At 40.6% G+C, this 16,563-nt stretch overlaps 1 protein-coding gene across 1 annotated transcript in view; it reads left to right on the top strand.

The window, feature by feature from the left end:
• LOC144506409 (glutamate receptor ionotropic, kainate 1-like) overlaps nt 1–16,563 on the top strand; it is a 367,974-nt gene that overhangs the window by 306,813 nt on the left and 44,598 nt on the right. Inside the window, exons 12-13 of the mRNA XM_078232482.1 lie at nt 3,018–3,136; nt 7,795–8,012. Of these exons, the coding sequence (XP_078088608.1) occupies nt 3,018–3,136; nt 7,795–8,012 (337 nt within the window). The remainder of the gene's footprint in view (nt 1–3,017; nt 3,137–7,794; nt 8,013–16,563) is intronic.

Raw genomic sequence — 16,563 nt, 5'->3', positions numbered from 1 at the left:
CAGCTCATTCCACACTCCCACCACTCTCTGCGTGAAGAAGCCCCCCCTAATATTCCCTTTAAAACTTTTCTCCTTTCACCCTTAACCCATGCCCTCTGGTTTTTTTCTCCTCTAGCCTCAGCGGAAAAAGCCTGCTTGCATTCACTCTATCTATACCCATCAAAATCTTATACACCTCTATCAAATCTCCCCTCAATCTTCTACGCGCCAGGGAATAAAGTCCCAACCTATTCAATCCCTCTCTGTAACTCAGCTTCTCAAGTCCCGGCAACATCCTTGTGAACCTTCTCTGCACTCTTTCAATCTTATTTACATCCTTCCTGTAACTAGGTGACCAAAACTGTACACAATACTCCAAATTCGGCCTCACCAATGCCTTATATAACCTTACCATAACACTCCAACTTTTATACTCGATACTCCGATTTATAAAGGCCAATGTACCAAAGGCACTCTTTACGACCCTATCCACCTGTGACGTCACTTTTAGGGAATTCTGTACCTGTATTCCCAGATCCCTCTGTTCAACTGCACTCTTCAGAGTCCTACCATTTACCCTGTACGTTCTACTTTGATTTGTCCTTCCAAAGTGCAATATCTCACACTTGTCTGCGTTAAATTCCATTTGCCATTTTACAGCCCATTTTTCTAGTTAGTCCAAATCCCTCTGCAAGCTTTGAAAACCTTCCTCACTGTCCACTACACCTCCAATCTTTGTATCATCAGCAAACTTGCTGATCCAATTGACCACATTATCATCCAGATCATTGATATAGATGACAAACAACAATGGACCCAACACCGATCCCTGCGGCACACCACTAGTCACAGGCCTCCACTCAGAGAAGCAATCCTCCACAACCACTCTCTGGCTTCTTCCACTGAGCCAGTGTCTTATCCAATTTACTACCTCCCCATGTATACTTAGCGACTGAACCTTCCTAACTAACCTCCCATGAGGGACCTTGTACATTTATGTACCATCTTGTTCTGCAACAGAAAGGGAATTGTGTCAGTGGGTGTGGTACAATTAAATTGGGTGATGTGGCTACCATAGTTCAATATGGGCAGTGTGTGCAAGCTTTGAGTTGTCTGGCTTGCAGCAATGCTAAATATGTGATGGTGAGGTGAAGCTATGAACTTTAGGTATGTGTCTTGATTGACAGAGATTGTAGACAGGTGAGTATGGGGGTGTGATGCATTGAGCAAAGTGCGAGGATCCTGTTGTAATTAGTAGGATATGGCATTTTACCTTACTCAAGTGAGGTCTTTTCATTTCTTGCAATACTCCCTCCAGGTCCCAAATGAGAAAATGCTGGAAAATCTCAGCAGGTCTGGCAGCATCTGTAAGGAGTGAAAGGAGCTGACGTTTCGAGTCCAGACGACCCTTTGTCAAAGCCTGCATCCAGGTCCTTAGGCTTATCTCCTGGCATTGACAGCCATGGTTATCTGTCCAACTGCCTTCACAACATTCATCACAATACATAAGGGCCTCCCAGTCCCTTGTGGTTAGGTGAATCTCTCCTTCTTTCCATTTCCTGCACCAAGGCCTCATGGCCTTGTGGAAAACTGGAAAATCTTGGGACAGGATTTACCTCCTGGGGTCAGGACACTAATGTGGAGATCAAATTCAGGTGCAACCGTGCATGGGGTTGGCAACCATCAGCCAACTTAATAATGACCAATTGATGGTCAGAGGGCAGGATCACTGTCGAACTGGCTCATGAAACTGGAGGACCAAAAGGAGTCCTTCCAACACTGAAAGGACTTCTGCCTGTCGTGTAGGTAAGGGAGATGCCTTCTCAGCACCTTTGACAAAAGTGAGAAAAAGAAATGGCAACTGCTACACTGGACTGCCATTGTGAAGGGCAAGCCCCTCCCTACTGCAGCCTGCAGTCACAGTTGTGGCTAGGTAGGTATGGTCACTGTGGGGGCCCTCAAAGTGATGCTGGAGCACTGGTCCATGGTTTGCTATCGGGAGGTTATCTCCACTCAGCTACCAGAGTCTAGACATCATGGGGTGCCCATTGGCTGACTGTAAAATTCCATTAAGAGTTTTAACAACACCAGGTTAAAGTCTCTCAAAGAGCAGATATCCACTCCATCTGACGAAGGAGCAGCACTCCAAAAGCTAATGGCATTTGCTACCAAATAAACCTGTTGGACTTTAACCTGGTGTTGTTAAAACTCTTACTGTGTTTACCCCAGTCCAACGCCGACATCTCCACATCATGTAAAATTCCAGTCAGCCTCTGATCAATGGTTGTAATTGGCCTCTTAATTTAGTTAATGAGCTACAAGCCACTAATGGGCAGGCAGTTGTTCTGCATCCAATCAACCTCCAGAAAATGGTTGGATGTCGCCACCCCGAGGCGGGGAGCATCAGAAAATTCCATGCCTGCCTGTCTGCCTTTGCTTCTGGCCCTATATCAGCTCCAAAATCCTGTCCTTGGAGACCTCTCTTTGTCAGTGCTGGTTGCACGTTACTTCGTTTAAATTAACAGGCAGCACGAAGCTTGCATGTTCTCTGTATGAAAAGCAATGAGCATGGATTAATCGTAATCTCTGAGCATGTATTCGGGGGTTAGCATCTGCGGCCTTAGTGTGCTACTGCATAGTCAATAGGTACTGATCCCTCACAATATCCTGTGCTTTCTGAATGTCATTCTCAAAAAGCACTTTGAATCTGAAAACAGTGCTACAAGTGACCTTTCTCTTAATGGTTGTACTGCAGTCTGGAGCAGCTTTTGCAGAATATAAATATCTAGGGGTGAAAACTGATGGGAATACTTCCTGACCTCAATTCTAATGTAGAAAATGTTAAGCACTCCACCATGGCCACACAATAAATACAGCTGTAAATTTTTGCCATATATGATAATGAGTGATGTTGCGCTTACAGAAAACTAAAACATTTATTGATCTGCCTTTTAAAGCACTGTTGTATATTTGATGTATTTGCTGGAGCACTGTGTATTCATCTGATATTTACGAACTGTTTCTATTAACTACCACAGGTTTACACCCTACGAGTGGTACAATCCCCACCCATGCAATCCTGACTCAGATGTGGTGGAAAACAATTTTACTTTACTAAATAGTTTCTGGTTTGGAGTTGGAGCTCTCATGCAACAAGGTACATAGGTCACACATCATTCCTACACACATCCCACAGTGTGCTGGGGGCCTTTGTGCTTGGTAAGCTCCATCCTCAGCAACTATGCTCCATACTGTAAAACCTGGCAGACATTAACAAGAATAATCGTGAATAGTGCTGAGATAGGTACATTTTATTGGTGCAAAGATACATACAACTATGAAAAATAACAATGGATTCCTGGCTGAGGAGAGGTAGGATTTAAAACTGAAAATGCAACACATAGAAGATGCGTGACTTAGTGTATTAAAGGTTAAAGAGGATTCAAGTACTTGTAAAACCTGGTGAGGGTCAAATTTCATTTGGCGCAAAAGATTTTGAGTACATCAGTGACTGATATGAAAATTATATATTGATATGCTTCAAAACTTTCTGATGGGAGCATGCCACATTTGCGCCTCTGTTTATATAGTTTAGTCAAATAGATCAAGTTTTAAGTGGGGGTAAAAGTTTCATATGGACAGAAGTTCAATTTTAAATGAAATGAAATATTTTGTTATGAATGTATTTGAGTAAATATCAACCAAATATGATCTGTGAAAGAATATGAATGAAAAATGTGGATATTTCCTTCTCTATCTTGGCTGTAAGGAAATAACTCCATTTCAGTTCTTCCCAAAATTTGATATTTTCGTTAACATCTGTCTGAAAACTACCATAAATATCATAGTTACAATATACTATAAACATAGAGAATAGCAGTTACCCTCAAACATAAGATATGCAACTACTGTTGAAAAGTTATTTAACGCGTGCAGTCCCTGCAACTGTAGATATATTTCAAATTCTTCATAAATGACATGGGAATCTCTGACTCGAGAGCAGAGTTTCCCATGATTTTTAGGAGGTTTTTGTGGCTCTTCCTCTCCACTGTCTGTCATAATTTTGAAGAAATACCTGCAGAAGTTCACCACTATTGAGTTTTAACACTTCAGCTCAGATAGGACAGGCTACCTGAGAAAATTGACCTCTGACAGGCAATCAAATAATTTTCAGCTCATTTAGCTCCCTTCATCCAATATATAAAAAATACCGAACAGCCCGTCAGCAATTGAAGAAGGAAAAAGATGGGTCAATATTTTGGATGTCAACCCTTCATCAGAACTCCTGTATATAAAATAAAATCTCGATTTTATAAGTGAAAATGGATACACAGGACTTCAAGCAAATAGACAATGTGTAAAACAGGAATAAGGTCATTTTTGATATTGTAAGGTGGAACTACAAAAATAATAATAAACATAATGTTTTGGGCTTGTATTTTACTGAACATCTCAACAGCTTATGTTAGTGCTGCAAATTGTCAGCAAGCTATTATCTCTGATTCCAGTATTCTTAATTGTTTTCTTGCTATCAGAATACATTTGCAATGACAGCTAAGAAGTAATTAAGCTAAGTTTAGCCTCCACCCCCGCTGAACAATACTTCTGCAACCACAAACTAAGTCTCACTGGAATTAACAGCAGGTTATAGTTTCAGGCATTTCTGGTCTGTTAAGGCTGAATTAAAAGAACGTTATCATCAGGTTTTACAGTATAGCATCTGTGTGTTTGTGATGGTTGCATGTGTATGAGTGTCGATGAAAGCTAGTTTATTTTCCCAACCATGGTGGCTGGTAAACTGAATGTATAGCAGCCATGCATGTCAAACACGCTGGAGTTTACCATCATCCACAGCAAACTGTGGGATGTCGTGTCTGATAGTTGCCACTACCTTGGATACATGACAGTCAGCCCCAACCAGGCTCTGCTTGTCTTCTTAAAGAGATTCTTAAACAATTGTCAATGCGAACTTGTGGTACTTGTGGATGTAAGTTCATCATGCTTAACTCCTACTAATTATTGCAAAAAAAAACATTGAGTTTTCTGTATGGAAAGTCTGTGGTCTTTGCATGAGAGCAAATGTTGGATTTTTATTGTGATGATCAGAGTTTCTCTTTCCTACAGACCATGAGCAAAGTCTGGATCAGGATTGGCTGTCATGTCTGCCATAAGGCACTTAAGAGACTTCAGCAAGTACTGTCACTGAGCAGATCTGACCCTCACTAAATTTTAAATTTGCTGACTCACTCCAAGACAAATTGTCAAATGGAAATAATTTTTATATTATTTATCCTAAAAACAAATCTGCCTGGTGAAAATAAAAGGATTTCAAAATTGAGTAGGAAAGGCAATGTTTTTATGAAAATCCAGGTACATGCTGCACCTTTAAAACCTGTATTTATGATTCCTTTGGCGAGAGCAGAGATTTTTTGAAACTAGTTCAGCTTGTAATTTTAAAGAAAATGGCAACTGTAAAAATCTGAAAACACCCTTTAGCATGGCTTTCATGGCTATTGTGAATTAACAAGTATTGTTGCTGTACAATTCTTTGACACTGAATCAAATTTCTTGATACCATAAAAAATCTCTTGCCTTTGCATCTAAATGTCTGCACCATACAAACTCTCTTTTATTATTGCTAATTAATCCAGATTTATTTATTAATCCAGATTTAAAGCTACAATAAAACTACCTCAAAGCTATCCTTCATAGATCACTAAGTGTATCCAATCAATTTAAGCCATTATGCAAATAGAACCTTGAGAGCATAAAAGGAGATTTTTCTGAGATTTCCTACTGCAGGGTTAAGTTGTGTGTAACTTCTAAGTATAGCCCAAATATTAAACCTACTTCTCTATTTATCTCTAGTTTACTGTAGTCCAATTAAACAGGTTCTCCTGACTGCAAGGCTCTGCCTGGAATCATTATTCAGCTCTCCAATATTTCTGTCTTAGGATTGACTTCAGTTGCCTGTGTCACCTTGGCCGCTAACATGTCTTTCTGCTTAAATGAGATAATTTGATGAGGATGTTGGTAGAAGAATGACCTCAGGGCTGAGGGTGTAAATAATACCTGTTGTAAAAATGAAAGCACCTGACAATTACTGATGTAATCTGGTTATGAGTTCTCCCCAAAGGCTTTTCCCCAAAGTAAAGACATTCCTGATATGCTACCAAGCCATACAAGTCAGAAAGCTCTGGTCTGCTCAGCTGTGCCAGCAGCAGGAGTGCTAGAATAGGTCTCAATTATTCCTGATCAAGAGAATGGAAGAATCAGCCAGAGTTCCCAGTTCACAATCCAGTTAACACAGTTGGGGAATACACATCGGGATTGAACTCGGTTGTGACGCCCTCTGTGCTTCAATACCATGAAGCATGACCATTGGGGAAAGTGCCAGGGCATCAGCTGCCTGTGGAACTGGAACCTAGCAAGGGTCAGAACCTTCAGGAGAGGAGAGAAAACTGAGGGAGAAAAAGAAAAAGGGAGAATTGTCTGGTTCACATGGTAAGTACATGCAGACGTCTTGAGTGTAGATGGTAACTGGCTAGACCATCAACCTATAGACACTCATTACCATTATCTCGTTAATTAATTGTATTACATCTCAACCTCAGTTGACCTGGGAAGCGACCCAATCCTTAAGTTATTACTTTGAAATAGAAGTGAACGCAACCCACTGGGTCGCAGATAGGATACAATGACATGCCAGTTCTCTTCGATTTAGTGAATGAAGTGTCCAATTTCTTCTTAATTTCTATTCCAAATTTGGGTACCCTCCTAAATGTTTGAGTACATTCATTTGTTTTTCAGATTAGCTTAACCTTTAAAAATTCAATTTGTTTCTGTCCTTTATGTTACATTTCAGAAACAAATTATTTTGAAACCAGAATAAAGGAATTAATAACAAAATGTTGTTTGAAATACATAGTTTATACAGCAGTTGCCCAATGAGAATGGTTCTGAAAAGGAATGAAGATTGTCCATCCTTTTTTATATTTAATACAATTGTCCACATTTCCCATAAAATATTTTTTTGTTTGTCCAGGTGCTTTGTCTATGTCTTGGAATGATTGAATCCTAAAGGTTTACAGCTCAAAAGGAGAAGGAGATTATTTGCCTCACCATGTTTATGGCTCTTTTCAAGTGCAATACAAAATTAAACAATACTTTGCTCTCCGTGTAGCCCTGTACCTTTCTCTGTTTCAACCACTCACCCAAATTTCTCTTCATCCACTCACCCAAATTTCTCTTCATAATTCAAAGGTCTCTGGCTGTGTCAAAGCATCTCATGTTCCAACTGTCCTCTATGTAAATATATGTCTTGTACTCTCGTCACTTCCTTAGAGATAATTTTATATTAATGAGCCCATGTCAACTGCCAACCAGTGGAATATTCACTCAAGAAGACTCACCCTAATGATAAATACTATCAAATCTCCTCTTGGAAGTTGTCCCAGTACCCTAGGCTTATTCTCTTAACTAAAGTTGCGCAGTCCTCGCATCATCCTGGTGAACTGAGACTGGTCTGATGTCCTAAAGCCTTGTGCTGCTATTGTGTCTTCCTCAATGTTAGTACCACTGGTGCATTGACAATACTCAATTGTCTTCAATTATATAGTGTTCATTGCAAAAATCATACTTGTACATTGAGTGAATGAGCTATTTACGTTTTCTGCTGCCTGCCCATTATATTTCACAAGAGCTGCAAATGGAATAAATGCCAATTCTTTGCTAAGTTGGATGGTTTTGATGGTGTTTTGTTCAGCTGTCCTCAGTTTGTGAACGTAATTTTTCTTATTTCCACCATTGTGACAGGATCAGAACTGATGCCCAAAGCTCTTTCCACCAGAATAGTGGGCGGAATCTGGTGGTTTTTTACATTAATTATAATATCATCGTACACTGCCAACTTGGCTGCCTTTCTGACTGTGGAAAGAATGGATTCTCCCATAGACTCAGCTGATGACTTGGCGAAGCAAACCAAAATAGAATATGGTGCTGTCAGGGATGGATCCACAATGACTTTCTTTAAGGTAGGACATATACCAATGTTTACGCTGTATAAGCTTCCTATATGATCATGAAAGTGATTCAAATACAAACAGTATATACTTGAGATGTGTCTTATTCAACTGGTTGGCTTTGGACATTAAGGTTGTGTGCAGACTGGAGCTGTGATTTTAGCTGGGTGTTATGCCCTAAGTTGCTACAGTCTTGTTATTCATTATCCAGAAGCTGTTATTCATTATCTAGAAGCAGCTTTGTCTAAAGCATGCCTAAACAACAGGAACTCTATTATTCCAGTCATTGAATTTGGGTTTTCTGCTTAATGTAGTTGCAGTTGTGGTTGAAAGTATGAAGGTTCATGTAATAGATTACATAGAATTTTGGAGTTTGCAAAACAGAGTATGTTTCAGATCTCAGATATAGAGTAGGGCAATTATGGTTGGTGACAGGAACAAACAAATATTTAGCATATTTGTATATTAACCCTTTGTCCAAAGTTCAAACACAGACATTAATCAGCATTATAAATGGTTTAATACCTCCTTTAAAACAGCAAATAATGTCTATTGATGACTCCTACTGATACCTTTTAGGCTGTGAATTTAAGATATTCTAATTTACAAAGGACAAAATGAAAAGTTTACAAGTTCACACTTCTGGTACAAAACACCTCACACACAGCATGCAGCAGGAACTCAGAGGGCAAAGGTCATTGAGTACTGCAGGATCTTTTGTCCATTTCACCAAATTTTCTGAAAGATCTGATGACTTCCAGGCCCTTGGCACATGAAGTTTTGTGCTTACAAGCACAGTAAAAGTTGTAGAATTGTTCTTAGGCTACTATAGCACGTTGCTTAAAATATAAAATACAATTAGAGTGATATCACCAGATATGAAACAGGAAAAGAAGCAGATTTTTTGTGCCCACCTGGAATACCCCTAGAAGATCTGCCTACACCTGATGTGAGCTTTATACTAAATTGGAGATCAGCACAATTGATTTGGACTTGCAGTTTTGAAATATATTTGTTCCTGGGCATTCTTGTTTATTTGACCATATAAGGTTCAAGTGACAGTTGTCTTTTTGGTTGATATTTAGCAAACAGGACTTGGCTTTAAAAATGCTTACTCTCGTTTCACAGAATCAAGATATGATTACACACTGTGTATGCCCATTTAATCCATTTTGTCTGTACTCAAGAAGCAATTAGGTTTTACAACTCGGCAGAGATCACAATGTAAAATTCCCATTCCCATTCCAGCTACTGTTAAGAAATGATTACCAGGGTAAACTCTGTTGGGCTTTCAAAGCACATTTCATGAAAGCCCTCAGGGTGGCATTACACAAACAGAATCATCACATGAAAACATATCGCACATTAACAAAGCTAACTATAGTACACAAATACATGCCAGTAGGGTGCATTCATTTAGATAAAATTACATCAATCAGTAAAGCAAGTTGTTGCATTTTGCAAGTACTGACATGGAATTTTCATTCCAAATTTATTGCTCTGTTCTTGAAAGGTTATCTCCATTCTGTAACCAATTCTAAATATGTGGTTGATATGTATCATCAATAAATATGCGGTTTTCTCTTGAAGCTTTGCTCATTATGGAAAATTGAAAACAGTAAACAGATCATTCAATCTGTTGTCTTCAAGGCCTAAGGCAAAACAGAGCCTGGAAAAATGTACCTCCCAGTCCTTGTTGCAAAATCTGTTGGGTCACGGGGTGGGAGAGGTATTAGAAACATTAGCAGATTTTGGTTATCATTCTTGTCCTTAAACATTTTCACTTGTCCGTTTCATTCTATACAGCTACCAGCTTTATTTTAACCTCACTTTCTCTCCAAGTTCCCCAAATGCAGCAAGCTCAATGCCCAGCTCTTGCAAAGCTCTTTTTCAAATCCCTTCAGGCTGGCTGCCACCATGTTATTGACATCAAGACTGCCTAGAGTCATGAATGATATCCTCCTGATTGCAGGCTCTGATACTAATTCCTTCAGACACTCCAACAAGTTCAAATCTTGGCTACCCAGTTCCATCCCATATTATGGGGGACAGCGGGGGCGGGGATTTTCTGCCCCAATTTTCAGCAGGCAGGAAGAGTCTGAGGGGACAAAGAGTCCAAAGGGAGTCGCAACGTGGCTTTTATACCAGCGGGATTTCCTTGCCCCTGGGAATTATGTAATGGGTTCCATCATGAAAGGTCTATAATGCTGTTAACATTCATTGGCATCCACTTAGCGGACCTCCCTTAGCATTCATGTCGAGAGAGCTAGAATACAAGGGCAGGGATGTACTTCTGAGGCTGTATAAGGCTCTGGTCAGATCCCATTTGGAGTATTGTTAGCAGTTTTGGGCCCCATATCTAAGGAAGGATGTGCTGGCCTTGGAAAGGGTCCAGAGGAGATTCACAAGAATGATCCCTGGAATGAAGAGCTTGTTGTATGAGGAACGGTTGAGGACTCTGGGTCTGTACTCGTTGGAGTTTAGAAGGATGAGGAGTGGATCTTATTAAAACTTACAGGATACTGCGAGGCCTGCATAGAATGGACGTGGAGAGGATGTTTCCACGAGTAGGAAAAATTTGAACCAGAGGGCACAACCTCAGGCTGAAGGGAGGATCCTTTAAAACAGAGATTAGGAGGAATTTCTTCAGCCAGGGAGTGGTGAATCTGTGGAACTCTTTGCTGCAAAAGGCTGTGGAGGCCAGGTCATTGAGTGTCTTTAAGACTGAGATAGATAGGTTTTTGATTAATAAGGGGGTCAGGGGCTATGGAGAAAAGGCAGGAGAATGGGGATGAGAAAAATATCAGCCATGATTGAATGGTGGAGCAAACTCCATTGGCCGAAAGGCCTAATTCTGCTCCTATGTCTTATGGTCTTATGGTCTCCCTGCTGTATCATTCCCCCACATCGGCAGGGTTTATAACAGGTTTTGACGAACAGGGACCTGGTGAACAAAACCCACTGGGGATCACACGGGTAAATCCAACCGCCGGGGGAGAGCAATATGCATGTGCAGTACCTTGACAATGCTGGGGTGGGGGGACTTCCATTGGAGAGCTTTGGGATTTGGGTGTCACATGTCCATACAGGGCAGTTTCCCGGGGGGGGGGGGTGGGTAAGTCCAGTGTCTGCGTGGGGGGTGGCCTGGGGGGGTGAGGTTGGTGGATGGGGGGTGAGGAAGAGTTGTTCTCCGGGATGTCCCATGTCCATGCGGAGAGAAGAGGTCCCGTGTCCGTTGAAGAATATTTTGTTTTTTTTAAAGGGCACTCTGATCTGTCAGGAGCAGAAGATGCCCACCCGTCATCATGATGCTGTGAGACCCACCCTTCCTTTCTTTTCCCCCAAGTGTTTAAAAATGCAGCAGGATAACCCAAAAAGGCAGCTGGTGGGCTGCCCTCCGCTTCTCCAGCAGGAAACAATGCTTAGGAAAAAAATCAAAAAATTCCACCCAAAGTCCTGCTCACATATCATTTCAATCCACATTAGTACCATTTCCTCTAACACACTAAATTTAGGATCTTTCAATAGCCTCACCCCATTCTGTGTCTGCAACTTTTTCCAGCATTGCGTCTTGTCCTATATTCTTGTACTCTGATCTTTCATGCATTGCACATCCCTTCACTGCACCACTGATAGCAGAACTTTCAGTTGTCTCAACTTTATTCTCTGGAACACCTTATTAACACATCTACTTTTTCATGTTTTTTCCTGCCTTTTCTCAACCTTTTTTGGCCAAGCCTTTGACTGAAGAAAGAAGTTGCATTTATATAGTATGTTCCACAACATCAAGTTGTGCCAAAGTGTTTCCGAGTCAATTAAGTATTTGTTTTGAAGTGTTGTCACTGTTATCACTCTTTGTGCATCTTGTTGCCTTGACTCCTTTGTTTGTTTCCTCTCATTTTTCTCCTGCCTACCCCCACCATGTAAAACACCTTGAGATGCTTTCCATATTAAAGGCACTATACAACTGCAAATTTTTGTTATAATCTGTTTCCGATTGTCGCATTGCTTATATTTGAAATGGTTTTGGTCTTTTTCTACTATTACACTTGAGATTCTAGACACAGAAGCTGGAGAGGTGGACTAATCTCATACATATCCCATCAAACCCTGCAGTGAAAAAGCAATCAGTTTCTTTGATGAACCAAAGATTCAGGACAGAGTCATGTATGTTATTGAGATTCTGCACTTCGCAACTCTCAAATAGGTTTCAGAAATAATTGAATGCAGAGATATATACAAGAGGAACTTTTTGTTAAGTGGAACAGAGATACAGCACGCTGATCCAGAAAGAGATAAATCAATGGTCTAGTTTTACAAAAACAAATAATATGCTGGGATACGTTAACAGAGATAGAATACAAATCAAAAGAGGTGTTTTATTACTATATAAAGGCTAGTCCGACCCCATCTGGAGAATTGTCTATAGTTCTGGTCACCTATGATAGAGTACAAAGGTAAACAATAAATGTATTGTATATCAGAAGTTTAGGCTATGATGAGAAGGAAGTGGGGCTTATTTTCTTTGGACAAGAGAAGACTTCAAGGCATTTTCATTATGTCTTGTAACAATATAGACAAATACAAAAAGTTGGTGGAAGTAAATTGTTTTTCTGTGGCTAAGGTTTCAAACAACAAGGGACAAAAGTTACAAATTAGGAGTGAAGGGCAAATCAAGAATTAGGTTTTCATCCAAATAATAATAGAGCTGTCCAGTGAAGAGCATTGAAGTGAACAGGAATTTGTTTATTCTCCTGAAAGAGAAGTGATTGAAGGATATCACAAAACATGTGACTATGTCCGCTTTCTCTTTCAAAGCACAACTGTGTCCGTTGGGTTTTTACTGTTCCCATAAACTCTAATGTGAGTAAGTTCGGGTGCAATTGTCACAAATGTGTAATTATGATATTATAGATTTTAAGGATAACTGTTTTAATGACACATTTCTGTTTTCAAACCTTTACAATCTGTTTTTAAAAAGTATTTTTCAAAATGCAAGTTTGGACAGATGACATGTCACCTTCTGGTGTTTAATCAAACCTCATCAGACCCCTATATTTGGAGCTAGGCATGAAAAGCCATTAAAAATGAAAAGACTCCTCCAAGGATGTCCATTGAATTCTAAAAGGTGTGAAAAACCCCTTTATTTCTGAAGGAACAGATGACGGGAAAGGACTCCAAAGGACCTCAACATAATTCACTTCTTTGCCTGGTGGAACAATACTTAATTAAATTAACATTTCAGCCATTTTATGTTTTAGAATTGCATAAAGTCTATTTGAAAACAGCACTTTGTGTGCAAAATCACAGGAAGAATACTGAGAAACAACATCAGAGAGGGCTCTTGGCCAAAGGAGTACAAAGAGGAAGATATTAAGAAATCAACTGCTGTTCTGAAACCACAGAATTAGTGAGGATTAGGAAACCTTCTCACTCTACCAAAAATCTGAAGACTTAAAATTCTCCAAATCTGTTCCCAAAGTCAAAGCGGGAGATGTAGAATCCTTCTTTACTGCTTTCAGTAAAGTAGACAATCAGCTACATTGACCCCAGGAAGTATGGATACTGATGATTCAAGGTCAGTTAACAGGAAAACCCAAGAGATGTTCTCTACAGTGACACCTGAAATGACCACTGAAAACAAACAGAACTATGGATTCAATCCTGAGTGTCTATGAACTCATGCCAGAGACATATTGCAGAGTTCCCATAAACTGCCCATGCAAACGTATCTGAAATTTGATAGAGTGTGACAGATTGCATTCGCCAATGGGCACTTGCTTTATTGATGTAGCTTACATGTGATGGAATAAGAGAATTAGTGTTTTTAGAGGAGTTCAAAAGTTATCTTTCTTACAACGTTAAAATGCAGCTTGAGGAACAAAAGGTTTTATCAGCAAGGACATCTGCCGTGAAATCAAGGATTACGAATTGACTCACAGACCTCTGAATCAAGGAAGCATTGTCAAATAGTTTGTATCAGCAGGGAAAAGATAAGAGGGGGGCAGAGGGAAAGGAAAAGAGAATGGGGAAACATGTGAAAACCCCTTCTCAACCTTGAAAAGAAGAAATGTTAAAGGCAGAGTTATAGGACAATGCCCTGTGGCAAACCAGGCCGCACAAATGCAAAGAAAGCCACAGGCAGTATTCAAACACAATTTCAGTGGTCACTATCATCACAACCCTTTGTGCCAATGCAAAGGAAGGCACAGCGACCTATCAGAATTTTGTATGTAAAGGGGAAATGGTCCTCTGTGGTTCCATAGGAGCGGGAAAGGAGATTAACATTCTCCAAGGATATGGGTTCTTGACAGACACTGCTGGCAGGGAGAATTAAGAATTTCCCACACAGAAGCGGGACAAATTCCAAGTGATAGTCAAAGGACTGGGCTTTGAGGTACGATTGGTGAAAATTCACTTAAAGAGAGAACTCGTTACTCGGCTGGTGACAGTGGTTTCAATCTCTAACTTGCCCGTGCAGGGGGTCAACCGTCTGCTAGGAAATTACCTCACAGTCTGGAAGGTGTTACTAAACGAAGCTCGGAAATAGTCCAGAGAGGCTGAGCAAACTGAACTATTTCAGCAACAGGAATGTGTAAAGTTGCAGACAGCTGAAAAGACTTCAGGATCCCTTCGGAGGTAAAGGATACAACCCACGAAAGTTGGAATGGCTAGGCTAGAACCCATAAAATTAAACAGATAACATCAAAGTGTAGATGAGGGTAGTACAGTTGATGAAGTTTATATGGATTTCAGCAAAGCCTTTGACAAAGTCCCACATGGGAGACTTGTAAAGAAGGTAAATGCACATGGGATACAGGATAATTTGATAACGTGGATGCAAAATTGGCTCCGTTATGGGAGACAGAGGGTAATGACAGAAGACTGCTTTAGTGACTAGAAGCCATGTCCAGTGGCGTACCACAGGGGTCTGTGCTGGGTCGCTTATTATTCATCAGTTATATTAAAAAACTAAGTGGAGGGTGGGATTAGTAAGTTTGTGGATGACGCAAAGATTCGCTAGGTGGTTAACAGTGAGGTTGAATGTCTTGGGCTACAAGAAGATATAAATGAGATGGTCAAATGGGCAGATAAGTGGCAGATGAAATTTAACCCTGAAAAGTGTAAGGTAATACACTTTGGAAGGAGTAATTTGGCAAGGACGTATTCAATGAACGGCATGACACAAGGATGTTCTGTGGAACAAAGGGATGTTGGCGTGTTTGTCAATAGATCTCTAAAGGCGGAGGACATGTTAGTAGGGGAGTGAAAAAGGCATATGGGACACTTGCCTTTATCAATCAAGGCATAGATTACAAAAGCAGGGAAGTCATGTTGGAGTTGTATAGAACTTTGGTGAGGCCACAGCTGGAGTACTGTGTGCAGTTCTGGTCACCACATTATAGGAAGGATGTGATTGCACTGGAGGGGGTGCAGAGGAGATTCACCAGGATTCTACCAGGGATGGAACATTTAAGTTATGAAGAGAGGTTGGATAGGCTTGTGTTGTTTTTGTTGGAGCAGAGAAGACTGAGGGGTGACCTGATCAAGGTGTACAAGATTGAGGGGCATGGACAGCGTGGATATGGAGCAGCTGTTCCCCTTAGTTAAAGGGTAAGTCACGAGAGGACACAAGTTCAAGGTGAGCAGCAGAAGGTTAAGAGGGATATAAGGGAAAACTTTTTTGCCCAGACGATGGTGACAGTCTGGAATGCATTGCCTGGGAGGGTGGTCGAGGTGGGTTGCCTCACATCCATTAAAAAGTACCTGGATGAGCAGTTGGCATGCCATAACGTTCAAGGCTATGGGCCAAGTGCTGGTAAGTGGGATTACATGGAAGGTCAGGTGTTTCACATGTGTCGGTGCAGACTCGATGGGTCGAAGGGCCTCTTCTGCACTGTATGATTCTATGAAAATGCACAAACATATCCCGAGACAGTGAGGGGGATGCCAAATCAATTAAAAGAGGCAGAAACGGGATCTGTTGATTTCCCAAATCAAAATGCCCTATGGAAAGGATTGGGATCTCAAAGTGTACCTAAAGGGTTAAATAACTGCTGGCCATGAACTAACCAGCTCTGACTGTCAAGAAGTAGTCGCACCCATCAGTGCGTTTTGAGTTTTGGCTATTTTTCTCCAACACTTTAAGCTTACCCCTTAACTCACTAATTATGCAAATGAGAAGCTAAGGGAAACTGGACCTAATGCAAACCATGACTTTGATAAAGTAATTAGTGAGTTGAGGGGTAGGCATAAACTGTTGGAGGAAAATAACCAACACTCAAAATGCTGCATCTGTCAATTTAGCTTGAAAAGAATTAAATAAGTCCTGATCTGAATGGAATGAGGAAAATCTGAGAGATTTGAAACTGTTCAAAGGACAAACCAGACAAGAGTATCAGGCATTCTTGCTAAAACATGAAAAGCATCTTAATGACACATTTGTGTCAGCTAAAAGGGACTCAGACCAAAGCAGGAATGAGTTGTTGGCACAGAAGGAGGCAATTGTTAACCTGCTCACTCAAAAGGGAGAATTTAAAAGGTTTAAGTCTGGAAAGTGGAC

The sequence above is a fragment of the Mustelus asterias genome, chromosome 17 (genome assembly GCF_964213995.1).
Source record: "Mustelus asterias chromosome 17, sMusAst1.hap1.1, whole genome shotgun sequence".
Taxonomy (NCBI): Eukaryota; Metazoa; Chordata; class Chondrichthyes; order Carcharhiniformes; family Triakidae; genus Mustelus; species Mustelus asterias.
This window is presented reverse-complemented; position numbering and strand designations above follow the sequence as displayed.